Genomic DNA, 24,901 nt, shown 5'->3' with positions numbered 1-24,901 from the left:
GGCGGAAGGTTGCGCGCGGACGGCGCTTTCCCCCTCCGCCCTGGCAGCCGCCGCAGCGCGACGGGCATGGCAGAGATGCGGCCCGGGCCCGTGACTGGGCTGCGCCTCAATGCCCTGCCGGATCACTCGCCGCTGCTGCAGCCCGGCCTGGCCGAACTCAGGCGCCGGGCCAGGGAGGCGGGCGTCCCGCTAGCGCCGCGGCCGCTCACAGACGCCTTCTTGCTGCGGTTCTTGCGCGCCCGGGATTTCGACCTGAACCTGGCCTGGCGGGTGAGCGTGCGGGGAGGTACAGGGCGGAGGGTGCGCCCGGACGCACCGCGTGGGTGCTGCGGCTGTGAAGTGCTCGCTGACACCGGTTCTCCCAGTCTCTCGGGGTCAGTGGAGGCGGTAAGCCTAGAAAAGTGCCAGCCCATCTGATCAAAAGCACCGGGACCAGCCCTAGATAAGCCTTGCACCCTGCATACTTTGGGCGGCGGGAAGTAATCGCCTTCGTCTCGCGGTGGAAAAGCTGTGTTATTAAACAGAGTCACAGTAAAAACATCAGGCAGCTCGTTCGTGTCGCAACTGAGCAGATAACTTGCGGGGAAAATGAAATTACTGGTAACACTGAAGATCTGAAGCCACACCCTAGCAAAATAGTATTATTAATAGTAATTCTTAAATATGAAGACAGTTAAACAACCACAGATATTTTGAAAACAGAGGATGGATGAGGTGTTCCTTTCGTATTCCCAAGTGTTACCGCTGGGTGATAAGGGAGGGTGGAAAGACAGGAATCAGAGACATGCGACCTTGAGCTTGGCCCTAGGGATCCAGTGTCCTTATCTGGTCAATAACGGTGAGGTGAGGACGCTCACTTTGCTGATTGTTCTCGAGGACTGAACATTAACCAATTTAATGGTTAGAACAAGATGTGCCCAGCACAGTGCCTGCAACACAATATGCGCTCCTCAGTTGGACCAGATCTGGCCCTCTCGCGGTGCTTTACTCCATCTCACTGCTGAGTGACAAAAAAGGTATTATAGCACAAAATTCCGGTCTCGGTATAGGTTTTTTAAAACTAATTTTTATTGAGAAAACAACGAGCATGGTAAAAATAATTCACATAATGCAAAACAGTAAAAAAAGAAAAAAGGGGGGGCGGTGTTGGTGGCACTAGGGATCAAGATTATCTAAAGGAAAGGAATTCCCTGCCCCAAACCTCAGCTTGCCAGCCATGTACCCAGAGGCCATGCCTCTGTTTCTTGTTTATCTTTCCAGCCATAATGTGTGCTGTATGTTTCACATTTTGACTTTCTTACTTATTATTTAGATCATCTTATATCAGAATGTACACATAGATCTCATTCTGTATTGGACATAGGGACCGTCCAGCTAATGGCAATGTTGCCATGCACACTGTTGCTGTTGATTCCTGCATTCAGTGAGCAGAATATGCATGTTTGTAGTTAGCCCAGTAGTACACAAAATGCAATAAACATGGCAGCTGTGGTTTCTCCCATTACTGACTATACCTTCATATGTCTTCACACTTCATCTTTATTCTATATCAGTCCCTGCTTTTTGATTCTGTAAGCTCTTCTGTCCAAAATTTTCTCTAGAAATGGATGGTTTCTCTTTTGTAGATTGATGTCATTGTTCTATTGTGATTTTTTTTCAGTACTAGGAACTGAATCAACAGACTTGTTATTATTATTGTTATTATTTTTAAATAAGGTATTGCTAAATTGACCAGGCTGGGCTTGAACTTGTGATCTTCTTGCCTTAGCCTCCTAGAGTGATGCATGCACTACCTCTCCAGTTTTATTGGGATTTCTTTTGATGTTAGGATTAAAATAAGAACACAGCTTTATCTATTTTCCTTATGATATATGATTATGCAAGTGTCCCATCATCATGAGTAATAAACTAACATGTATTCAGCAGCTACTGAACATCTAGTTTCAGGTTTTATGAAGAATGCAGTTTAAACAAAGCATATATACAAGGTGTGATCAAAATATACAATGAATTTTATATTTAAAATTCTATTACTGTAAAAGACCCATACACATCACTATTAATCCTCTTCAGAATACTTTCACTTAAAGTATACTTATCCTGTTGTTCTTGTCACTATCTGGAGCCATTCTAGAGATCCTCTGTTGTGAGTGTCTTTATGAGGTGATAAAAATTTCACTGAATGCTGCTGCTGAGTGCTATCCAACAGAAAGGCAGGTTTATAAAAAAATCATGGTACGTCCTAATTCATTTTATATACTGGATCTGGTACAGTGCAACTTCTGGCTCGCCCAAGTCAATATAATCATGAAAGGTAAACATTGTGAGTCAATTCAGAACATCGAGGCTACCATGACAGTGCAATTAAACACACGCCACAAAGAGGACTTTCAGAACTGCTTCAGAAAGTGTCAAGAATGATGGGAAAGGTATATTAAAGGTAGTATTTTGAGGTGGGGGGATGGCAATGTGTCTTTTGCTGTAATTTAAAAAAATTTACTCTGCCCGCCTCACAAGCAAAAGGTCCCGAGTTCGATCCCTGGTACTGAAAAAAAACATTAAACATTTATTGTAGTTTTCAGTCACTAGTGGTGACTAGTTGTAAAAACTCTATGATTTGCTAATTTTAGTTAGCCACCTTCAGAAAAGTAATATATAAGTAAAAAAATTTACTTGCAGACTTTATGATATATATGTGATATATCACATATATTTGTGATATATATCATATCATATGTATTTGTATTCTTTCAGTTACTGAACGGTTCTTTTACACAATGCCCTTGAGGAATTGGCTAGGACTATGTCTAAGTCCATTGGATAGAAATCAAGTTTCTGCCTGTGACCTCTTTGTCTTACTTTTCTGCCAACTGGAAAGAAAAGAGAAAAGGCTAAAAGTGTGAAATTGGCTTTTTTATTTTCCTCTACAGGGGCAGTTAATTCAATTCAAACTTTCTTATCCATAATTTATAAACTATATACTTTTTGTGTTATTCATTAATTTTATTGGTACATTTTAGGTATACAAATGCTGACATTCATTACTGGGAATTTGTACCTTTACGTGATGTATCTTGGTTCTTTTTTCCCCATTCCCCTGCCCTCCCTTCACCCCCTCCAACCCCTCCTTTTTTACAAAGACTTTATTTTCATTTTTCCTTTTCTCATATTTATTCCTTTCCCTTCTTTCCTTTCCCCTACCTCTCCCACTTCCCCTTTGATAAGTACCTCAGTTATGATGGTACCTCAGTTTCCTCATTATTTTAGTATCTGTATTTGAAGCTAAAATGCATCGACAAAAGACTTTTAATCCTAATATATAACATGCATATAAAGTGCCAAGCACTTTGGTAAATAGTGTTTTCATGGATTATCTCATTATTGTTTTCATTTTAGAAGGAATTAAGATATAGAGTAACTTATCAAAAACGATATAGCTGTTAAATGGTGGAACAGGGATTTGAACTAGGGTGGAGCTCAAGAGAGCCTGTGCTGTCAGATGTGGTGCAGTGGCCCCTTCAGTTCACAACAATGAACCTGAAAACAACCGTCAGCTCCTCTCTGTCTTCTATGTGTTCTTATGGATTCCTGCCTTTTACAGGTAAATCGTCTGGTTCCTTATGTTTCTATTTTATCTTGCAGTAATTTGAATATGGATTGACCTCTTCAAATCTGGTGTGTCCAGTGTAGTTGCCCTCTGAGGTATTAAAAGGGTAGAAACTTAGTCTACCCTCTTTTTTTCTTTTGGTTTGGAAGTGGGACTGTTGCAAGGATATTAAGACTATATAAATATAAGGTTATCAGACCAGGACCTTCATGATTAGTGGTAAAGAGCAAAATAAAAAGAAAGATGATAGGAAACAGGAGATAGACTTTGGAGAGATGGGAAGGGGATCTGGGGATAGGGGGATAGGAAAAGAGGGGGAGCAAAGGAAGTAGGAAGGATCAAGATGCAATATGTACATGTACCAGTACCCCACCATGAGTATATTTATTACATATCACAGACATGCACTAACAATTTATTAAGAGGTGGACAGACATAACCAACACATTTCCTGTCTCTCCTATGATACCCTGTGCCACTTGGGAGCACCAGCAAGAAGCTAATCAGCAGAACTGTGAGCTAAAATAAATCTCTTTTCTTTGTAACTTACACAATCTGGGGTATTTCGTTATTAACAGCAACAACAACAGCAACAAAAGTATGACACATGAAGTTTTTCATCCTTTAATTATCTTTATGGTTTTCTTGAAAGACTGTGAACCTTTCAAAATTCCATGGACTCTCTCTGATAACTTCCATCTAACTGTATTTTATTTTGTACAGTTTACCATATCACACATCAGTTTCAGTCTTCATTCTGCTCTTGATAGGTATTACCCTGAACAAGTATGTAATTTTTCAGTTTTATTTGTCTTACCCACATGAGGGGAGTAACCATAGTTACTTCTTATGGTAGTGGTGAGAAGAAATTGAAATGCTGCATTATACTCTACAAAAGTGGCCCAAATCTGATTATTTTGTTTGAAAACAAATGAAAAACTTGAGAAGAAACTGTTACAAAACTATCAAAGAATAATATTTTAAGTATTTATTTTTAACTTTTGTACAAAATAGGCACTTTCCAATAATAAATATTCATGTGCAGCCAATTTTTTTTGTTGCTGTTGTAGACATAGGGTGGTCTTAATTTTATCATTTATATGATGTATTTACATCAACTGGACTTGTGAATCCACTGGAAAAGTAATGACCAAAAATCTGGGTTTAGGTCTTTTACTTTGCAAAATTTAGGGGTCAGAAATGTGAAAGCACATTGTACATATTTACAGAAGGAACCGTGTAGACCCACAGTTGATTTACTTATGCATTAATTTATTCTCATTCACCACATGCATCTACTTCCTGGGAGCCCAGCAAGCTGCAGAGAGGAATCAGCTGAGCACCCTGCCTCTGTTATCTGAAAGATTCCTTCTAATGAAGCCACAGCTTTTATCATTCCACAGGAAAATAAGACAATTATTTCTATAATGTTGCTAATGTGCTGCTTCCAGCATTTTGCTTGAATCTGAATTAAAAGCCCTCCTTTTATGTCTAAGGAGACTATAAAAAATGAACATTGTAAAATGCATTGACACTTATTCTGATGCCCCCTAGGACAGGATGAGGAGGGAAAATTCAACTTATAGAACAGAATGAATATAACAGAATCTACAATGTGCCTATTGTTCTTGCTGCCTTAGGAAATGTTATTTAGGTCACCAAATATTTCTCTGTTGGCACATTTTCTTTTTTTTCTTTCTTACCTCTCTTTTGCATTTAACTCTTAGCCTTATCCTCTTTTTTTAGAACTTGAAGAAGAGTTTATAAAATGCAGAGATGAAAGCGAGGGAGAGAGAGACAGAGACAGACAGATGATTTCTTTTGGACACCATGGTGGGGCTTCTCTCATAGTCCCAGCAGCTTCTCTTTCCCCCCCAACCATTCCAGCCAGTGACATTTTCCAATGCTCAGAATTTCACCTTCGACTTCTGGTATTATTTTCTTCTCTAGATCATTACTAATTTATTTTTAATAAAGTTATGTTTATTCTAAATACTTTCAAATATAAAATCTGTCCTTTCCTTTCATCTGAACTATGGTTCTGTTTCTCATAGATTTCTGTAAAATTGAAACAAATATATTGTGATTTTGGAAAAATTGAGATATATATATTTTAAATATGTCTCTCTCTCTCTATATATATATATTTCTGTGGAGCTCAGGATTGAACACTTGGCCTCATGAATACTAAAATATAATTTTCTTTGGCGGTGCTCAGAATAGAAACTAGGCTAGGGTCTCATGTATGCTAGTGTTCTACTATACCCCAATTCTAAAGTATAATAATTTTTAAACATCATTTGCTTTAGCATTCTCTACGATGTGCTACCAATGCCTGAATTATTTGCATATGTTGATTAGTCAGTTCTGGTTCTTTTAGATAAAAATCATATTTTGGCAATATCTCTTGTCTAAGGTTTTAGAGCCTCTCCTAAATAAATCCATTCATTTCTGTTCTTCCACATTTAATAAAAACATTAAAGGGAGTGTTTCAGTCATTTATTGCTGAGTAACAAATCATTCCAAAACTTATTAATTTAAAGCACAGCACTTTGGGTTCTCCAGTTTGGGCAGGGCTCGTTGGGATAGTTCATCTCTGCTCTACATGGCATCAAGTGGGAACTTGGCTGAGTTCAGACTTTCTAGGATGATTTCTCAATGCCCAGGGCTTCTCTCCACATGGAATATTGTCATTAAGTAATCTAACATGGAGTCTGGATCCTCAAAGCAAATTCAGAAGGTAACAGACATTTTAAGGCTTGGCACAATGTGATTTTCCCCATATTCTATGGGTCCAAGCAAAGCATGAGGTCAGCCCACATTCATCTGAAGGGAATAAAATAGGACTCACCTCTTGCTGGAAGGAGTGAATCATATACCAAGAGGGAGGATTTGTTGGTGGCTGTCTTTGGAGACTACTGTAGGTGGCAACTGAAAATTACTCAACCTTTAATTTATGATTAACTCCTATCAGCCCAAATCCCTCATAAAGCTGTGTTGGTCAGCTTTCTTTTGCTGAGACAAAACACCCAACACCTGCAATTTAAAGAAGGAAAGGTTTCATTTGGCTGATGGTTTCAGAAGTTTCAGTTTGTGATCAACTGGCTCCAAGGTCAAAAAACATCAAAGTAGAAGGGCAGGATGGAGCACAGCGGCTCAATTCATGGTAGCTGGGAAGCAGAGCAGGAGAACAGTACTAATCCAAGATGGAAGGCATGGAAGTTCTCTAGAGACTCTGGTTTGAGTCTGTGCTGAAAGATTAAAGAAACTGGAATCGGATGTCCACGGTTGACAATAGTAAAAGATACACCTGCTCAAGCAAAATGGAGGTTTTCAAAGACTTATTTCTGCCCTCTTCCTCTTTGCTTCCATCCAGGCAGCAAGCCTATTGGAATGGTACCTCCCACAATCAGGTGCCTCCCACAATCCCTCAGTTTGGGGCCTACATGTCAGTGATCTCTGGAAACACCCCATAGACACACCTAGAAGTGTGCTTTACTAATTTGCTAGGTTTTTCTAATCTAGTCAAGTTGACAATCATGATTAATGATCACAGAAGAGACCATTTTCATTCTTACAGTTAAAAAGATAACTCTGATGAAAATTCTGACATGATGGATAACAAACTTCAGACATGATATCAAGGCTTTCCCATTTTTTTTTTACAGAATGCTTGCCATGCATATTATCTATGGACAATGTTAATTTTATTTTTCAGTTATTAAAAAACTATTATAAATGGAGAGTCGAATGTCCAGAATTAAGTGCGGATCTACACCCTAGAAGTATTCTTGGTCTTTTGAAGGCTGGGTACCATGGAGTTCTAGGATCCAGGGATCCCACTGGTAGCAGAGTTCTTATTTACAGAATCGGTGAGTCATACACAGCCCTCACCTACTTTCCTTTTCCTCCTCCTCCTCTGTCTTCTCTCCTCTTTCCTCCTGTTTTCCCTTTACTGCTGTACTGAAAGCTTCAATGTGTCCATCTTTAAGAATTTAGGATTTAAGTTTTTAGGATTTACCTTAGTTTTAATTTAGGCCTTAATATTTCTTAAATATAACAAAATTTTGGCAGTTGTGAGAAAATTAACAAACTGGTGAAACTGGTCAAAGTCCTACTTCCCCACACTGTAAACTGTATGAAAGAAAAGAAAAGTGAAGAAAAGAAATGGTGGGGAAAAGTGAGAAGGATCAGGGTAAAGCATCTGAAAAGTTCTTAATAGGAATTATAAAAAAGAATTCTGAAAAATAAAAGCTCCAGGAGGCCATAGATTTTTATATGTCATGTGCACTGATACATCCCAAGCACTGATCACAGGGTCTGGTACATGGAAGGTGCTTGTTTAACATTTGTGGAATGAGTAAGTGTGTGACTTATTCAGTAACACCCAATGTGAAGAACAAGGTGCTCACTCTCTTGGATGGAAGACAGTGCAACAGGGTACTCAGGGCCCCATGGAGATTGTTGCAGACACCGCAAGGCATTAGCTCCTTTTCCTTTTCACTGATTCTCCTTTCGTTTTTAGGTGTTCCTATTGTTCTTTGTAGGTTGATATCTTATCTGTTTAGCTGCTATAACGGAAATCCCATAGTCTGGGTCCTTTATAGAAACAGAAAGTAAGCTCTCATAATTCCTGAGGCTGGGAACTCCTAGGTCAGAGAATCAGCAGGTTTGGTTCTAATGAGGGCATTTGCTGGTTCATAAATAGATATCCCATTCAAACCTCAAAAGAGGAAGAGGCAAAGGGTCTCTTCTGGATCTCTTTTATAAGGGCACTGATCCTATTTATGAGGACCACACCCTCATGGCCTAATCACAGATCAAAGGCCACCTCCTAATACCGTTTCCTTGGGAGTTAGGATTTCAGCCTATGAATTTTGAGAGGGGACACATATGTTCAGACCTTGGTACTTGGTGACCTATAACTTCTGCTACTTCTTTAGTTCTGTTTGTGGTTAAAAATCCTGGGTAAAGGAGAAGAATTTTCACTGTTCCTAGCAACCTCTTATAGCCCAGTTATAACTCAGGCCAGGACACAGACAATCAACATTTCATGAAAATTGTAATTTTATGTAAACTTCTACTTTTTCTGAGTTAAGTTCTTACTGTGCTGCTGAAGCTAGGCCCAAATGATGCCCTCACATCAGCCTCCCAAATAGCTAGGACCAAAGGTACATAGTTCCTTGCCCTGCTGACATCTACATCTTTAAATAGTTAAAGTACTTATATATTAATGTTTGCCAGCTGCCACAAGACAAAATCCCTGCCTTTAACTGCTGCTCTCTTGCAAGAAGATCCTATATTTATTCCTTGAAAGTATATTAAATGCTTAAGTAGAATGATTTTGCCTGAGGTTATATGTTAAAAAAACCTGGGTTAATCATGGGGTCATCACCTGTAAAACAGACATCATCATGATCTTTCCGTTCTTTTATCCACTAGTGTCAGAAGAGATTGAATAAGTCCTGGGAAATGAAGTGCCCTGAACTATTTAGGGATAGGGTTTCCAGTGTCTACATTTTATTTAGAAAAAAACCTATATATTATAAAAATATAGAGTACTCAGTTACATATGAATTTAAGACAACAATTTTTTAGTATGTGTGAGGCATTCTTAAGCTAATAAATTACATCTTGTTTATGTGAAATTCATCTTTGACTTGGTGATTTTATCTGGCAACTCTACTTAGGATCCCAAGAACACAATACTGAAACCTTCAGCTGGTTCTTCTTGCAAGTCTCTAGGCTCTACTGTGCTCCAACTGGGGCAGGTAAAGAAAGAAGTAACAGCCTGATAGTGCGAAAACAGATGTATTATTTTGATCATAAAAATTTTGAAAATGAGCCAATAGGTGTATTTTCTAGCCTGGGTCTCTTATAGCATATTAATTTAAAATGTGTTGTTTGACTCATATGTATTTTAAAATCATGAACACATAGAGGTTCAGTGAGGATCAGAGCAGAAAGGTATTTAGCAAATCTTCCCTGTGTTATGTTATTGTAGGATGAAACTAAAAATTAGGAAGAGTTTTATGACTGGAATAAAAAGGATAGGCTAAATAAAGATTATAAATATTCTAAACTTTTCATAAAAATTATAAATTTAGTAAAAATTATATAATTATAAAATTATAATTTTTATAATTATATAATTTAATTGAATTAATAGGCAGAGCTAAAGAAAGAAATCTATGGTAAAGAGTAAAATGAATAATTGATAATTTGAGATAGGAAAAGGTCCAAAGGTGTAGGGGTGGTGGGAGGGGAAAGGGAAAGGGAAGAAGGGAAAGGAAAAATTATGAGAAAAGAAAAAAAATGTAAACAAAATCTCTGTAAATAGGGAAGGGTGGAGGGGGTGAAGGGCACACAGGTAATGGGGAAAAAAATAAGAACCAAGATTCATCATGCACAGGTGCCCAATGATAAATGTAAACGTATCATGTACCTAAAATGTACCAATAAAAGAATTAAAAAAAAAAAAAAGATTTTTGCTACAAGCTTAGCATAAGCCCCTTCCCTCAGCAGCATCTGTGCAGTGAAAACAGTGAGAAAATACACAAACCTCTTTCTCCTCAACAGCAAGACAACTCATCATGAAACTAAGGGGTTTTTTTCTAAGTTTTGATCTTTATCAACCTACATGTCAGAAGATGTAATTTTATGCATTTTGAGACAAATTACTACACTAAAGCAGCAAAAGGTACAGTTTAACAATGACTATTAAGTTTTGGCTGGTTTAGTTCTTATGAACAAAATTGATTGGGCATATTTCTTGGTTAGAATCTCAGCTCTGCCACATTTTAGCTCCATGGAAAGCTGTGTAGCCATAACTCAGTTTACTCATGTAAAATGGGCATAGTAAAATCTATCCTGTAGGGTTGCTGCAAGCATTAAATCTTGTTCTACACACATATATAACAAGAATACTGCCTGGTATATAATCATAACTCAATAAATGTTAGGTAAATGCTAGAGAAGGATTCAATTTTTAAAAACTTTTGTTCTAATAGATCTTGAAGTCTATCCGGCACTATCCACAGAACTTTTCATGATGAGGAAACTGTTGTACACTAGCTACCAGCCACATGTGGCCATTGAGCACTTGGAATGTGGCTTTTGTAACAGGGAAACTGAACAGTCACTTTCTCCTGATGTTTTCTTTTGCCCTAATTGGCAGCCTCTTCTTCATCTCCTTGGTTAGTGTCATCTTTTCTATTCATCCTTTTAGATTTTAAATTCCTTAGGACACTGCCCTCAGCCTCTGCTTCACATGCATTTTTTTCCTCTTTTAACAGAAAAAACATAGATCTAAGACAATCCCCGCCATAGATTGTGGTATATGCACAACCAACTCTCAGAATTATACTGAGTTGTGATCAAAACATACAATGAATGTATAAATTTAAAAAATTTATTACAGGAAGACACAGTATTAATCGCCCTCAAAATAGTCCCCCTTGATCCAAACGCACTTATCCCATCCTTCTTGCTACTGTCTGAAGCAGTGCTGGAAGTCCTCTTTAGCGAGGGTCTTTAGTGGCCTTGTCATGGCTTCCTCAAGGTCTTCAATCGATTCAAAACATTTACTTTTCCTGGTCACTTTGACTTTAGGGAAGAGCCAGATCTGGTCACATGGTATTAGATCCAGGGAACAAGGTGTATGAGGATATGCTGCCATGTTTTTATTTAACAGAAATAGCTATAAATGTTTTGAATCAATCCAGGATATTGAGGCAGCCATGAAAATACACTCACGAAAGAAGACTTCCAGAACTGCTTCAGGATGGGGCAAGAAGGATGGGACAAGTGTGTTAAAAGCAACCAATATTTGTGGCAATATGTCTTTTCAATTTTTTACATTTTATTGGTACATGGTCATTACATTCCTGGTGGGGAGTTGGCACATGTGCATAACGCACTTAATTCTTTTAGGGTAATAAATTTTTAATTTAAAAATTTACTTTATTTTTGGATCACACTTCATATTTTTAATACTCTCATCTTCTCATTGGGGATCCAGATACATACAGCCCATTTCCTATTTCCTACATCCAGTGCAATGTCTCCCAGCCACCATTTGGTCATGTTCATACTTATCACTTTTCCACTACAAACACTTCTTATCTTTCTTAATAAATGATATCACCAATCTACCCAGTTGCTCAAGCCAGAAACTTTGATTTTTTGAGGTTTTAACATTACTTATTTAAATGAATAATATTCTTGTCATTTACCTGTTAGGTAATCCATGGACCTTTCAGTCTGAACACGTCACATCTTTTTTTTCCATTATGGAAAAATTTTCTCTACTTTTACTATTTCTGTCTCTATTTCTTGTTCTCTATTATTCTAGATCTCTTTTTAGATAGATATTGAAATTTATAGATTTAACTGCATTTGTCTTGTCCCTTTCTGTTCATATTTATCAATTCTTGGCTCTTTGTGCCAGGTTTGAGAGAGTTCTCAACTTGATCTTTCAAATTCATTAATTGCCTGTGTCTTTTCTGTTACTTGTCCCATTAACTAAATTTTTATTGAATTGTCTTTTTATTTCTAGGATCTCAACTGATTCTTTTAAAATAATTGTCTTACAATAATAGCTTTCAGTATTCCTCCCCCAACTTCTCACTGAGACTATTATGTTGCTTCTAGGGTGTTTTACTTAATTGTTTCTTTTAATTTTGGTACCTTTATCTATAAAGTTTGGTTCTTGGGTCTACGTATATTACAATTTTTAGTAGGCATGTATCTTTTTTTAAAGTTGCCTACTTGCCTGTCCATTACTATCATTTCTGCCTGCCAAGGCCTGTCCCAGGGAGAGGCGGGAGGAATGGGGCATGTGGACAAGGATATTTGTACTTCCTTGAAGCACAGGCCCTGCCTGTTTTCCTTGGGTGTGTGTAGCTGCCTGGGTGTTTCCTCACCTCGTCTTTCCCAAGCCCACATTTCCTGTCTAAGTCTGTGGGGCCTGCATCTGCGATATGCTGCTCATCTCAGAGAAGGGTAATACTACACTATTAACCTGTCAGCTCTTAATGTATCTCTCTTAGCAATCTGGTTACTGTATTACTCTGCTTTCCATTGTTGTGACAAAATACCTGAGGAAAACAAATTAAAAGGAGGAAATATTTATTTTGACTCATTATTGCAGAGGTTTTAGTCTGTGTTTACTTGGTCCTATTACTATGGGCCTGTAGTGAGGCAGAACATCATGGCAGGAAGCACATGGCAGAGGAAAGCTGCTCAGCCCATGGTCAGTGGTAGAAATGAGGAGAAGGGGCGGGGTTTCAGTATACCCTTTGAAGGCATGCCTGTGGTGACCCACTTTCTCCACTTAGGCCACACCTCTTATAGTTTCCACCTGTTCCCAGTAGCCCATTGAGCTATGAATGCATCAATGATTTAATCAGTTCATCAATGCTCAGTGCCCTCAAGATGCAATCACCTCCCAAAGGCTCTATCTCTGAATATTGCTGCACTGGGAATCAAGCCTTTGAAACATACACTTTGGGGGAACATTTCAGATCCAAACTACAGCATTTACTATGGGGCCCTAGCTGCTCCTCATAATCCAGGCCATAACTTTTCCCATTTCTAACACCTCTGAGATTATTGCATACCCATAAGGTACAGTCTTCTCATGAACTGGCATTCAAATCTAGCCTATACCCCCCTACCCCTGCCATGACCTTAAAAATCTGTTCTTTGCCAGGGATTTCAGGAGGGAGGAACAGGCATATATCCTGGGACCTTAACTTAATCTATTATTTGATTCATGATTCTTGAACTTGTTTTTATTTCTAATGATCCTTTAAGTCTAAAAAGAATTAGTTCTATTTTGAAATCTTTCTGGTCTTCCTGGTTCTTTACACAAAGCTGAGATATCATTTTCCTTTTTTGTTTTTTTTAGCATTTTGGGACCCAAAACTGTTTACAGCTTATGATGTATTTCGTGTGAGTCTAATTACATCCGAGCTTATTGTACGGGAAGTAGAAACTCAACGGAATGGAGTCAAGGCTATATTTGATCTGGAAGGCTGGGAGTTTTCTCATGCTTTACAAATTACTCCATTTGTAGCCAAGAAGATTGCTGCTGTACTTACAGTAAGTATATATTTTAACTCTTAGGTATCATACTTCCAAATAATTTTAATTTTTGGTACATTTATTAGATACTTAAATAGAATTTTAGGAAAAAGTATAACAGAATAATGCCAATAGGAAGTAAGGTATAATTTAGAAAAGGGAAGTATTGTAACAAACTGAAATTAACTATCAGAATTTACATATTTAAATAATAATGTGTGACTTCATTTTCTTGTCATTAAAATTTTCTTCCTAAATTGAAAAACTGAATCAAAACTGAGACATTGATTCAATAAAATGTCACATAGTCTTGGTAGGTATAAACTGTTATGTTTTTCCCCCCAGAAATTAGATTTTTTAAAAGGCCATTATATTTGACTCAGTAATTCTACTTTTGGAAACCTAGTTAGAGAATAATCTTAACTATAGAATGGCTTTGTATACTATAATAATACTAACTTACTATGTCTCAGGTACTCTGCTAAGTATTTCAAATGCATTACCTCTTAATGGCTGTACTAGCCTACATGTATGACTATAATTTTTCCCACTTTACAAATTAATAGATTATGTCAGAGAGGTGGACATAGCAATGCCCAGGAATGCATCCTATCAGCAATGAAGTAAGGATTCCAGTACAGGTGACCTGAATGTAAAAATCATGTTTTTAATCACTACTCTTCCAATACATGAAAACAATTTTTGCAGCATCACTTTTAATAGAATTAAATTAGAAACAACTTATTTGTCTAGAAATAGAAAAATGGTTATGTAAATTATGGTATTTCATTTGATGAGCTTTTGCAGTAATATTAAAACTCATGATGATTAAAGAAATGGTATTTAATCAATAGAACACAACAGGATATAAATTATTTAGAAACCATATTAGCAATTCTGATTAAAAATTATACATAGAAAGAACCTGGAGAAAAAGTCTCAAGTTAATAAAAATGAGGCATGGGGGCTGGGGATTTAGCTCAGTGGCAGCGAGGTCCTGAGTTCTATCCCTGGTACACCCCACCCCCCAAAAAAGAGAGGCATGGAAAAAAATTTTGCATGAAAAAACCTGGAAAGAAAAAGTTTGTGTATTAACAACACAATTTGGATAGAGAAATTATTTGATGAGACTTTTTAAAAAAGAACTCTTTACTTTTTAAACTTTCTAAATAAGCTAATATTACTTATAAATATACTTTACTAATAAAACGTTTAAGAAGTTTGTATCTATTGGAAATTCTTTCAATTTTCGTGAAAGTTTACTTTTTTGGTCAAAAATAGTTTGGGTAAGGGCCGGGGATTTAGCTCAGTGGTTTCACCACCTTCTGTGCAAGCGCGAGGACCTGAGTTCGATCCCTGGTACCAAAAAAAAAAAAAAAAAAAAGGTTTTGGCAGAAATGTGAAATTATACATGTTCAAATTAAAGACCAATGTTAAGTGATTGTGGGAAGGAGTTTTTGGTGAAAATACGTATTTCTGTTTTTCTCCTCTGAAACACATAAAAAGTAGTATTTACTTTATTAATGCCTGCTTCTCATTCCTTTTTAAAGCCCCTTTTCTTTTCCCTCCTCCCCTCTCCATCCATTTCTCGATCCCTTTCCTGTTTCTATTGTACAGTTTGCAGCACATGTTTACATTCCTTGTGCGAAGTTGGTACACGTGCTTAACACATCTTAATTCTTTTTTTTTTAAAAGACCGAGAGAAACTTTTTGAAAGATCTTTTCTTCTTTTTTGGGTGGGGGGCAGGTTCTGGGGATTGAACTCAGGACCTTGAGCTTTCAAGGCAGGCGGCTGAACCACTGAGCTAAATCCCCAGCCTGGTCTTTTCTTAATATAGTGACAGTAAACTATAAGCCATGCTTTTGTGTTGATGGAATAAATAATTTTGAAAATAAAATCTTACTCTAGATATTGCTGCAAGTTTGGAAAGTGTTCAAGGAAGAAACTTAGTTTTATGAATGTAGTCGTAATATTCATTGATGTTTTATTATTAAGAAGATTTCTTTATTTTCAAAAGGATTCCTTTCCACTGAAAGTTCGTGGTATCCATTTGATAAATGAACCAGTAATTTTCCATGCTGTATTTTCCATGATTAAACCATTCCTGACTGAAAAAATTAAGGAAAGGGTAAGTGAAATACCTTGAAGTCACTATTCTTTGTGTGTGTGTGATTAGAATTTTATTTTGATTTGTATAATGATGAAATATATATGCTTTTAAGGCAAAATAGGTATCAAAAATATCAAAGGCAATTTATATCCTTCTCTTTTTTTTCATTGTTTATTGGTACATTTTAGGTGTAAAATACAGTTACATAGTTACATTCATCATTGGGATCTTGTACCCTTACACGAGTATCTTGGTTCTTGTTTCTTTCCCCTTCCCCTGCCCTCCCTTCACCCCCTCCACCCTTCCGTATTTGCAAAGACTTTGTTTCCATTTTTTTCCTTTTCTCATATTTTTTCTTTTCCCTTCTTTCCTTTCCCCTACCCCTCCCCACTTCCCCTGCTCCTTTAGAACTTTTCTTCCTATTACACAATATCAATTATACATTTTAAAAATTATAATATCAAGATCTAGAAGACTTTACCACAGATTCTATAGAATTTAAAAGGATACAGAAAGCATACTACAAAAATCTTTTTTGAAATAAAATTTGACAACTTCTAAGAAGTACCTTGGAAGACAAATTAATGAATCTGACTCTGGAGGAAATATAAAATTTGAATAGCACCTATTAAAGAAAGTATATTCCTAGCTTGAAAACCTACCTATATGACAACAACAGGCTCATGTACATTTTAACTGATAAATTATATCAAACATTTAAAGCAGAAAAAAGAAGGAACACTTCTCCCCCCATTTTAGGAAATCAACATTGTGCTAATACTAAAACTGGATAAAAATAAAAGAAGAAAAAAGTATAAACATAGATAAAAATTTGTTTAACAAAACAAACTATTAGAAGTCAGATCTGGCAGTATGCAGAAAGTGGTTTTATTATATGGATGGCAGTGTTGGTTCAGCATTGGCAGATCCACCCCCATAAATCATCACTTTAACAGAGGAAAGGAAAAAGCCATATGATCTTGTCAGTAGTTGGAGAAAAAGTATTGGACTAAATTCTACAGCTATTCATGGTAAAGGCTATCAGGAGACTAGAAGTACAACAGAACCTTCTCAACAGATAAAAGACTCCATACTTCCAGAAAAAATGCCTTATATGAATGGAGAAGATACAATGCTTTCTCCCTAAGGTGGGAAGCAAGGGCAGATATACCTACTCTTCATCTGTCTATTAAACTTTGAAACATAGGCCCAAACCAAAATAGTCTGGCAATAAAATGACACAATTAGGATAGGATTGGCAAGGTAGAAGTAAAATCTTTATATGTAGATGAAATGGTCATCTACAAAGAAAATACGAAAAAATCTCTAGGAGCCCCTAGAAGTTGTATTTGAATTTAGCAGGATTAGAAAACACAAGGTATACATAAAAATTCAGGTCTATGTATACTTGCTATAAATGAAGAATTGAATATTGAAATTTAAAAGTTATGTAGGAGTACAAAAGACCTAGAAAACTAAAAAGAAAAAAACAGTGTTGGAAGACATTTATTACCTAATTTTAAGAGTTCCTCTAAAACTATAGTAATCAAGGCAGTGTTGGTGTAAGGAAAGACATATAAATCAATGGAATGAAACAGAGAATCTAAAAATAAAACCACACATATATGATCCACTGAGTTTTGAAAGATTATTTAACATTAATTTTTATAGAACATAAATTCAATGCAAGAGCAAAGGAAAAGATAGTGTTTTCAGCAAATGGCATTAGAACACCTGGTATCTTTAAGTAAAAAATTAATCCCAACCCTTTATTTTCATACATAAAAATAACTTTAAAGGATCTATGAACCTAAATATGAAAGACTAAAACTATAAAACTTTAAGAAGAAATTATAAGGGAAAATGTTCATGAATGCAGGGTAGGCTAGAATTTCCTAGGATATAAAAAACATGATGTATAGAAGAAAAGAATTGATAAATGAGATTCCATCAGAATTTGGAACTTTAAATGACATCATTAAGAAAATGAAAAGTAGTCCTCAAACAGACCATATTCATAATGTATATAGCCTAAGACCAGAATAAAGAACTCTTACAGCTCATTAATAGACAACCCAATTAAAAAGTAGACACAAGAAGATGATAAATAGCCAGTACAGCACAAGGAAAGGTGTGTAACACTAGAATCAGAAACATCCTGATCAGTACAATAACAAGATTTGAATTAGACACTCATTAGGGAGATGAAGTTAAAAGTTTTAAAAGAATAAATGTCAGCTTAGATATGAACCACTTAGAACTTTCTAATACTGCTAATGTGAATGTAAAATGATAAAACCATTTTGGAAAACAATATAGAAATTTCTTGTATTACTGTTAAGAACCAACAGTTCTGTCAAGTTTTTACTTAAGAGGAATGAAAACATATGTTCACAATAGATTTGTACATACAAGTTGACTATCCCTTATTTGAAATTCTTGGGACCAGAGTGTTTCAGATTTTCATTTGAAATCGACTTAATCTGCAAAGAGGAGAGCTACTCCTGCTTTTCTTTTTTTCGGGATCCTGTCATATGGAGTATTGTTTTCCACCCTTTAACTTTCAGACTATGAGTTTCTTTTTAAATTAAATGTGTTTCTTGTATGCAGCATATTGTTGGATCTTGCTTCTTGATCCATTCTGCCAGTCTATTTCTTTTGATTGGTGAATTGCAACTATTAACATTGATAGTTATAACTTACACATATTGATTTATCATTGTCATGACTTTTTCTGTTTGTTGGATTCTCCCCCTTTGCATTTAATTTCTTGTAGCACCTGATGGATTCATTCTGCTGGGCTTGCTGGAGTTGTGATCCTCATTGTCTTTTCCTAGGATATTGTCTAAAATTTTTTGGAGTGCTGGTTTGGTATTCATGAAGTTCCTAAGGTGCTCTTTGTCATGAAAGTATCTTATGTCTCCATCAATTTTGAAAGATAGTTTTGCAGGGTACATCAATCTGGGTTGGAGGCTGTTTTCCTTTAGGGCTTGAAATACAATGCTCCAAGCTCTTCTTGCCTTGAGGGTTTTCATTGAGAAGTCTGCTGTGATTCTGATAGGCTTTCCTTTGTATGTGGTTTGTTTCTTTTCTCTAATTGCTTGTAGAACTTTGTTCTTCTTTTGGGTTTCTGGAACCTTAACTATTATATGCCTCTGTGTAGATTTTTTTTTGATCACGGCTACTTGGAGTCCTATATGCCTCATGTATCTGTATGTCAAGTTCTTTTCCCCTCCTGGGGAAGTTTTATGCCATCATTTCTGTGAACAGTTTTTTTATGTCATCTGAACACTCTCCTGTTTCTTCATTGACTCCAGTCAGTCTTATGTTATTCTTCTTTGCATCGTCTAGCAGCTGATGGATTGATTTCTCATGATCCCTTACAATTTTAAAGATATTTTTCTTTTCCTGGTCACTAATAGCAATCTTATCTTTCATATCTGAAATTCTGTCCTCACATTGGCTCATTCTGTTGCATAGACTTTCAATGGAGTTTTTAATCTCCTGGAAATCTGTTTGCATCTGTTTTATGGATTCCATTTGTTTACTGTGTTGGGATTCCATCACGTTCCTCAGCTCCTCTATTTTTTTATCTGTGTCCTCTCTAGATTTATTAATCATGTCTTCCATTATGGGTACAATCTCTGCTGTTATCTGAGAAATTATTTCTGATTTCATTTTTTCCAGATCCTCTTTTGTTGCCAGTTGAGGAAGTCCAGGTGGTTGAGTATCAGATTGTTCCATTTTATTTCTCTTTGAGGTTGCTTTAGGTGATCTGGAAGTCTGGTTTTGGAACTTGTTTACGTGTCTTCTCATTTCACCGGAGTGGGGGTGGGGTGGGGGGTGGTTGCTGCTGATGCCCACGCGGCTCACCTCCTCTCTGCTGGTGGGGATGGTATGGCGGCCTGGAAGCCTCCTCCTGTTCGCTTGGAGTGGCTCACCTCCTCTGTCTGAAGTTACTATTCTTCTAAGCCAAACATTACAACCCATTTTCTAAGGATTGCTTTACTATCTTCCCCAAGCCCATCAACCCACACTATTGGGCCAATATTTTCAGTATTTATCTAACAAGCCAACTACTTTCATAAATTAATATTTATTTTCAATTTTTAAAAATCAAGGACATTAAAAAATTTATTTATTTATTTTTGAAGCAAAATATTTATTGGTACATTTTAAATATACATAATGATAAAAATCTATCATGAGGAATTTATACCTGTACATGACATATCTAGCTGCTTCTTTTATTTTACAGCTGCCTTCTCACATTGCCTGCTGTTGTACAAAATGGTATATTCCCTGCAGAGGGCAGTGTGGCAACAGTTATCAAAATCACAGCCTTTGCACTTTTGGGAATTTACAATATACTTGTACATAAACAAAATTACAAAAATATTCATTCCAGAAAAGTATTGAAAACCACCAAGTATCCATCATTATGGGACTGGTTAAATAAACTATGATACATCCACACAGTGGAATACAGAATTTGGAAGATAAATTGTAAGGCGAAACATTCAAAATGTAGAGTGGTATTGATGGTATACTACCTCTTCTATGAAAAGGGAGGAAATGAAAACACGTAATTATAGTTGCATTAAAATTACATAAAAGAATATATAGAATAAGTGATTACTTACAAGGAACAGAGTAGAGATGTACACTGGAACAGATGAGAATAGAGTTGATAGGAAACTATCTCATTGGGTATCTTTCTTTTTCTCTTTTTGGTACTGAGGATTGAGCCCAGGGCCTTCACACTGAGTTACATCCCAAGACCTTTCTGGTTTTGTTTTTTTTTTTGGTACCGGGGATCGAACTTGGGTCCTTGCACTTGGGTCTGACTAATTTGCCCAAGCTGGGCTCAAATTTGGAATCCTCCTGCCTTAACCTCCTGGAGGATTGCAGGTGTGCACCACCATGCCCAGCCCCCTGTATATCTTTTATCTTATTTTGATTTCTAATCATGTCAATGTATTACTCTGCAAGTAAAAATATTTTTCTTAGTTAAAACGTGTAACTGAAAACCATAATATCCAAATTATGTGACTTACTATTATATTAGCTGAAATAAATTTGATGGGTTTTGTTTGTTTGCTTGTTTTTACCTATCCCATGAAAGTATCTCTGGTGAATAACTTAGCATTTTTGAAGGGCTGAAATAGAGTTCTTGAATTCTAAGAATGGCAAGCCTTCTTCTACAACAATCTGTGGAGAATTCTTAGAGCATTTAGACAAACTTTGGTATCATTTCCTGCCGGGGACATATAACACTTTTTAAAACTTTGACAATTCAAATTTCAAAGATCGTTTAAATATAAATAGTAATAATGTGAATTATAATGTTTTGGCATCGGGACTGAAATACAAGGCTTCGAGCATGCAATAGCATTTGAGGTCAGTACTCAACCACTGAGCCACAACCTCAGCTGAAGAAACTATATTTTTTATCTTAAGAAATGGTAACATTTTGTACCTGGTCAAAAAATTATGACCTTAGAGCTTCCTTATAGGTTATCCAATGGGTATTTCTGTCTTCAAGTTGAACCAACTATGAACTATCTGCTTTAGTGAAGATGGTCACTTTTCGTCACTTTTCAGTCTAAAAGTTGGTAAAGAGAAATCCATAGTTTGTTCATTTTTTTTTCTCTCTTCAGTGTAGCTTGTAAACAGATACCCACCCTCTAAGTTTTGGAAATCTAAAAATAAGTTTTTTTCTGTTTTGTGTTATATTCTGGACAAATAAAAAAATAAACTGAAACTACTAAAAGGAGAGTATGAGCAAAAAATATTTTTAAAAAGAAGAAGTGAATCAATTCAGTGAAAATGAGTTGACATGAAATAGAATTGTCAAATTTGGGGAGAATGATCAAATCCAGCAAATTTTTCCATTTTCAATTTATTGGAAACACCATAAATTTTCTTATTTTCCCCCTCTTGAGAAGATAGAATTTCTTCTCATTTAACTGATAATATTTTAAACATTTCAGAAAAGTCCAAGGATTGGGATTGTGACATTCCTGACTACAGGCTACTCATTTATTAATCGTCCTATTCTAGCATATAGTAGGTGCTTAAATTGTTCTTGAAAGCACAGATGACATTATCCCCTAGCAATGGTAAATTTTTATTTATTATGCACTTTTGGTTTCTTAAATTCAGTGCATTCTATGATTTATGCTTTATTATTATTAATAGAAATAGTAGTACTGGAGAATTAACCCAGGGAGTGATTTTACAACCCCAACCATTTCTCCCCCGCCCAACCATTTCTATTTTATTTTAAGCCATTGTCTCCCCAAGTTGCTCATGCTGGTCTCGAACTTGCAATCTTCCTGTCTCAGCCTCCTGAATAGCTAGGATTATAGGCATGCATAACCATGCCCAGCAATGATCAATTTTTAAAGTTTAAAATATTTGAAAATGTAAGGTGCTCAACTATCATAATTATCTAATTTTGTATTAGCCAAGACTATCCATTGACTGTACAGTACAACATAAGTTATTCCTTATATGCCCAATTATGTGGTCAGATATATGCTTCTATTTACTATGAATTTATACTGGGTAGTACATTTTCACCATCTTTTCACAAATCTTGTGCTGTTATAAGAATGCGAATCTAATAAAGTAATAAATTTTTTAGATTCACAGCAGCATAAATAAAATTCTTAGATTCACAAGAAGAATAAAAGATGTGAATACCTATGTATGTTCTTCTACGTTGGAAGTTATTAGAGGATTTTATGAGGCTGATTTTCCACTGGAAATGTATCTAATATAGTGAGAGGAGGGGAAGATGCCGTCTAAAACATTTTGGTTATTTCAGATTCATATGCATGGGAATAATTACAAACAAAGCTTACTTCAGCATTTCCCTGATATTCTTCCATTGGAGTATGGCGGTGAAGAATTCTCCATGGAGGACATCTGTCAGGAGTGGATAAATTTTATAATGAAGTCTGAAGATTATCTCAGCAGCATTTCTGGGACCATTCAATGAGAAGTTATTTCATCCAAATGGTTTCCTAATTAAAAGTACATAAGTGAGATCCTATGTGAATGAAAGAAAAAGAGCAAATATTTTGAATTAATTATTGCTTGTATGATCTTTAAAAACATAAAAACCTGTAACAGGAGCAATATGGATGTTTAGAAAGCTTTTGAACCTTTTTTTCACTTCTGAAGTACTTAAATGTTAATATACTTGAATAGCGTAGAAGGGATTCCCTATTTTTGAACTTGAAGAAATAACATAGAAAGTGATTTCTGAAGTGGCTATTTATGTGCATCTTTGTGTGTTTCTATAAGATTTCATTTTAAACAAGTTTTCTGATTACATTTGTTTAGTCACAGATTTATAAAATCAACTTAAAGAAATACTGCACAAATCAATTGAATATAAAATACTATTAACACTTATTTTTTGTGGGTGTCAGATTAGATTACAATTCAGGCTAAAATCTGAATACAGCTTTACAATTACTTCTGTGGGCTAGCAGGATAGTTCATCTCAGGGAAATTGTATTCTAGCACATTTGCACAATAGAAACTTTTGATTGGAGAGTCTATATGCCATACTATTGTATATAGATCTCTATAAAGGTACAGTTGATAATAACTGATTAAAATATAATTAAGAAAATATTTCAGACACAGTTCATAGCTTCTCAATGCTGTTTTGCATTTTTTAATAAATCAAGAATGTGATTTTGACTTGTTTACGTTAATTCTTATGACACATTACATGGAGATTTAGAGGTAATATTTAGCTGTCTTATACATAGAATTTTTGGTTGAATAACACAACTGTATAAAAGAAATGTTTACATTTCTTAAATCATTGCCAATTACACTTGGTATTTTTCAGTTTACATATAAAATAATATGAGTTTTTACTCTTATATCAGAATATTCTGAGTCCCACAATTTTTATTTACTTTTTAAAAAAGTGGTCAGGATGTGCTCTTTGTTGTGTAGTTTGTATAAAAGAATATTTCATTTACCAAGAAAGATATATCATCCCTTATAGTCAATATATCTTTCAATTTATAATATAATTTTTATACTTAGTATTTTATAATTGATTTTATTTTAAACTTGAAAATGAAAGAATATGGAGTATGAAATTTGTTGAATCTGTTCAGCCTGTTAGGTTTCAATATTAATCATGCAATAGTATCCTTGTGCAAAAATACTTTTCTGTGTGCAAGAGTATTTTTCTTTATAAGAAAATTAGTCTAATCAGGTGAGATGATACTTAAAGATTCTTTGAACTCATGTCTAAGATGAAACAGAGTAATTGTGGATGTTCTTTAGAGAATATGTTTGATTTTGATATAGCATTGAGAAGCTAACTTGACGTTATACCTTTTGTAACAAAACTAGATCCTCCCTGTTTTTTAAAGGAATTTTTAAAAACTTCTTTATAAAATCATATAACTTAAAATTATTTAATTAAAAAAATCATACAATTTAAAATTGTATAATTAAAATCATAACAGAAAAATCACTTAAAAGGATAAGCAGTAATAACAAAACACCTCTGCTTTGTCCAACATTTATTCTTAGAAGGATATTTCTATCACATATTCTACTTCATTTACATTTGGCTACTTAAAACAGTTTGTTATGATTGTGTAAAGGAAAGATTAGTACATGAATAAATAACAACATTTTAAAACGTCTTTTAAATTGTTTAATTAGTGATGTGTTTAAGAGCAAATGAAATTAAAATAAGTTGATCAGTGTAGGCACATTTTATGATGGATCTTTGGAATTTTATAAATCAAAGCAATTCTGTGAAGAACATTATAAGCACAATGTGAAATGAACAAGTAATTTTGTGAAATATCAAGGTAAAAAAACTAATTGTCTACATTACATTACTGTGATTGTACTAGAAGTGCCTTTTGAAAGGTTTACTCCATATGTGCTCATTATGTTACTGAACTGAATAACTTATTTAATATTGTTTAAAAAATTAAACATCTTTCACTTAAACAATGTGCAAGGCTTTTTGTTGAAAAATATGAATATGAGCCATTCTTTTTCAAAAATTGTTTTTTCTTTCAGAAAAGACTACTACCTCTAG

The 24,901-nt window shown here is 35.4% G+C and overlaps 1 protein-coding gene across 2 annotated transcripts; it reads left to right on the top strand.

The window, feature by feature from the left end:
* Positions 1 to 24,807, top strand: Ttpa (alpha tocopherol transfer protein). Of its 2 annotated transcripts, none has more exons than XM_004842131.4 (5): positions 1 to 270; positions 7,326 to 7,479; positions 13,518 to 13,711; positions 15,712 to 15,822; positions 22,637 to 24,807. In XM_004842131.4, exons 1-5 carry the CDS (start codon positions 67 to 69, stop codon positions 22,808 to 22,810), a joined length of 837 nt encoding a protein of 278 aa, XP_004842188.1. In that variant the 5' UTR covers positions 1 to 66; the 3' UTR covers positions 22,811 to 24,807. The 2 variants fall into 2 exon arrangements, with proteins under 2 accessions (XP_004842188.1, XP_021111741.1); XM_021256082.2 differs by lacking the exon at positions 1 to 270 and adding an exon at positions 5,337 to 5,538 and having other exon boundaries at positions 22,637 to 22,990.
* Positions 24,808 to 24,901: the final 94 nt, after the last annotated feature.

This window comes from Heterocephalus glaber, unplaced genomic scaffold (assembly GCF_053883595.1).
Source record: "Heterocephalus glaber isolate CG9 unplaced genomic scaffold, H.glaber_assembly_v1.0 deba00001553, whole genome shotgun sequence".
Classification (NCBI taxonomy): Eukaryota; Metazoa; Chordata; class Mammalia; order Rodentia; family Bathyergidae; genus Heterocephalus; species Heterocephalus glaber.
Note: the sequence above shows the minus strand (reverse complement) of the source record. Positions and strands in the feature narration are given on the sequence as shown.

What these genes read in the sequence shown, in the direction of transcription:
- Ttpa (XM_004842131.4), top strand. Translation starts at nt 67, where the DNA reads ATGGCAGAGATGCGGCCCGGGCCCGTGACTGGGCTGCGCCTCAATGCC. An exon ending in ACCTGAACCTGGCCTGGCGG is followed by an intron (nt 271 to 7,325) that starts GTGAGCGTGCGG and finishes TTTATTTTTCAG; the next exon opens with TTATTAAAAAACTATTATAA. An exon ending in AGATTGCTGCTGTACTTACA is followed by an intron (nt 13,712 to 15,711) that starts GTAAGTATATAT and finishes TATTTTCAAAAG; the next exon opens with GATTCCTTTCCACTGAAAGT.